A 1,186-nucleotide genomic window follows, 5' to 3' on the forward strand; every position below is an offset into this window, starting at 1 on the left:
GGCACAAATAAATAGAATGACGTCAAAGTGCATGGAATTTGATAGATATTAATTGCATTTTTTTTTTTTTTTATATATTACTTGTTTATTTCCCAGAATCAACTGGCCAATCCTGTAGCAGGGTAAACTTAAAGGGAAACTATATGTGAAATACACAAGTTTCTACTGTATGAAAGTATTTTACTCGCAAATATGTACATATTATTTTTTTATTTTCGATTTTCTGTTCAGGAAGTGCTCAATAGAGCACGTGAAAAGGTTGCAGAGATATGAATATAAACATTTAGGAAAACGTTTTTCAAAAAAGTAGAACAGTGTTCAATTTAACTTACGTTTCCCTTGTAATAGAAGGGGGTGACCCTCAGCTACTGATAAGATTGGGACACAGATAAATGGCATTGACATAGGTGAGATTATTCACTTTGCAAGGATTAGGAAAGCAACCATAAGACAGAAGAGTCCCATAGCTTCGGACAGAGCAAATCCCAGGATGGCATAGGAGAAAAGCTGCTGCTTGAGAGAGGGGTTCCTGGCATAGCCAATAATCAGGCTTCCAAACACAGTGCCAATACCAGCACCAGAGCCTGCTACTCCAACTGTGGCAGCACCGGCGCCAATGAACTTAACAGCAGTGTCAATGTCCCTGCACACTGCACTGCTCTGCAACTGCATCTCTGTCCTAAGTACGGTGTAGTTCAGAAGTGGGGCAGATAGTGGACGGCAGAGAATACTGGCTCCATTCCTTATCAGGGCTGGGGATGACACAAACTTGGTGCAAGCGTACATTCTGAATGGAAGGTAATAACAGGAGTATTACACTGAAAGCAGCTTGGCGGGGACAGACCTACGGTAATTGCATTTTTAATGTATCAATATAGCTAGAAAGTATCTCATATAGAGATTGCACCACCAGCTTTTTACTTTTTGTTAAATATCTGTTCCTGTACACACAGCAGGTGTTCCCCTTATAAACATACAAAATTAAGACCTGCATTCAAACTTCCACTATTCGTAGGCGGCAGCTATGACTACAGTAAACATCAGCCCAAATTCATACAATAGAAATCAAGCAAAAACGTTACATGTGCACTATCCCAAATCCCCATGCACATTTAAATAACTGTAGTTTTTTTTTAGTATCACTCCAATGGCCATTTAAATGTAAGCACACCTGCCTCATCAAGGC

The 1,186-nt window shown here is 39.8% G+C and overlaps 1 protein-coding gene across 1 annotated transcript; it reads right to left on the reverse strand.

Moving 5' to 3' along the window:
- Positions 1-364: 364 nt before the first annotated feature.
- Positions 365-838, reverse strand: LOC134578344 (ATP synthase F(0) complex subunit C2, mitochondrial-like). Its single transcript, XM_063437330.1, has one exon. It carries the CDS (start codon positions 784-786, stop codon positions 418-420), a length of 369 nt encoding a protein of 122 aa, XP_063293400.1. The 5' UTR covers positions 787-838; the 3' UTR covers positions 365-417.
- Between the last annotated feature and the right edge of the window lie 348 nt (positions 839-1,186).

The sequence above is a fragment of the Pelobates fuscus genome, chromosome 12, assembly GCF_036172605.1.
Source record: "Pelobates fuscus isolate aPelFus1 chromosome 12, aPelFus1.pri, whole genome shotgun sequence".
NCBI lineage: Eukaryota > Metazoa > Chordata > Amphibia > Anura > Pelobatidae > Pelobates > Pelobates fuscus.

Bases quoted from the DNA above. Each gene is read 5' to 3' on its own strand.
- LOC134578344 (XM_063437330.1), bottom strand. From the start codon at position 786: ATGTACGCTTGCACCAAGTTTGTGTCATCCCCAGCCCTGATAAGGAAT.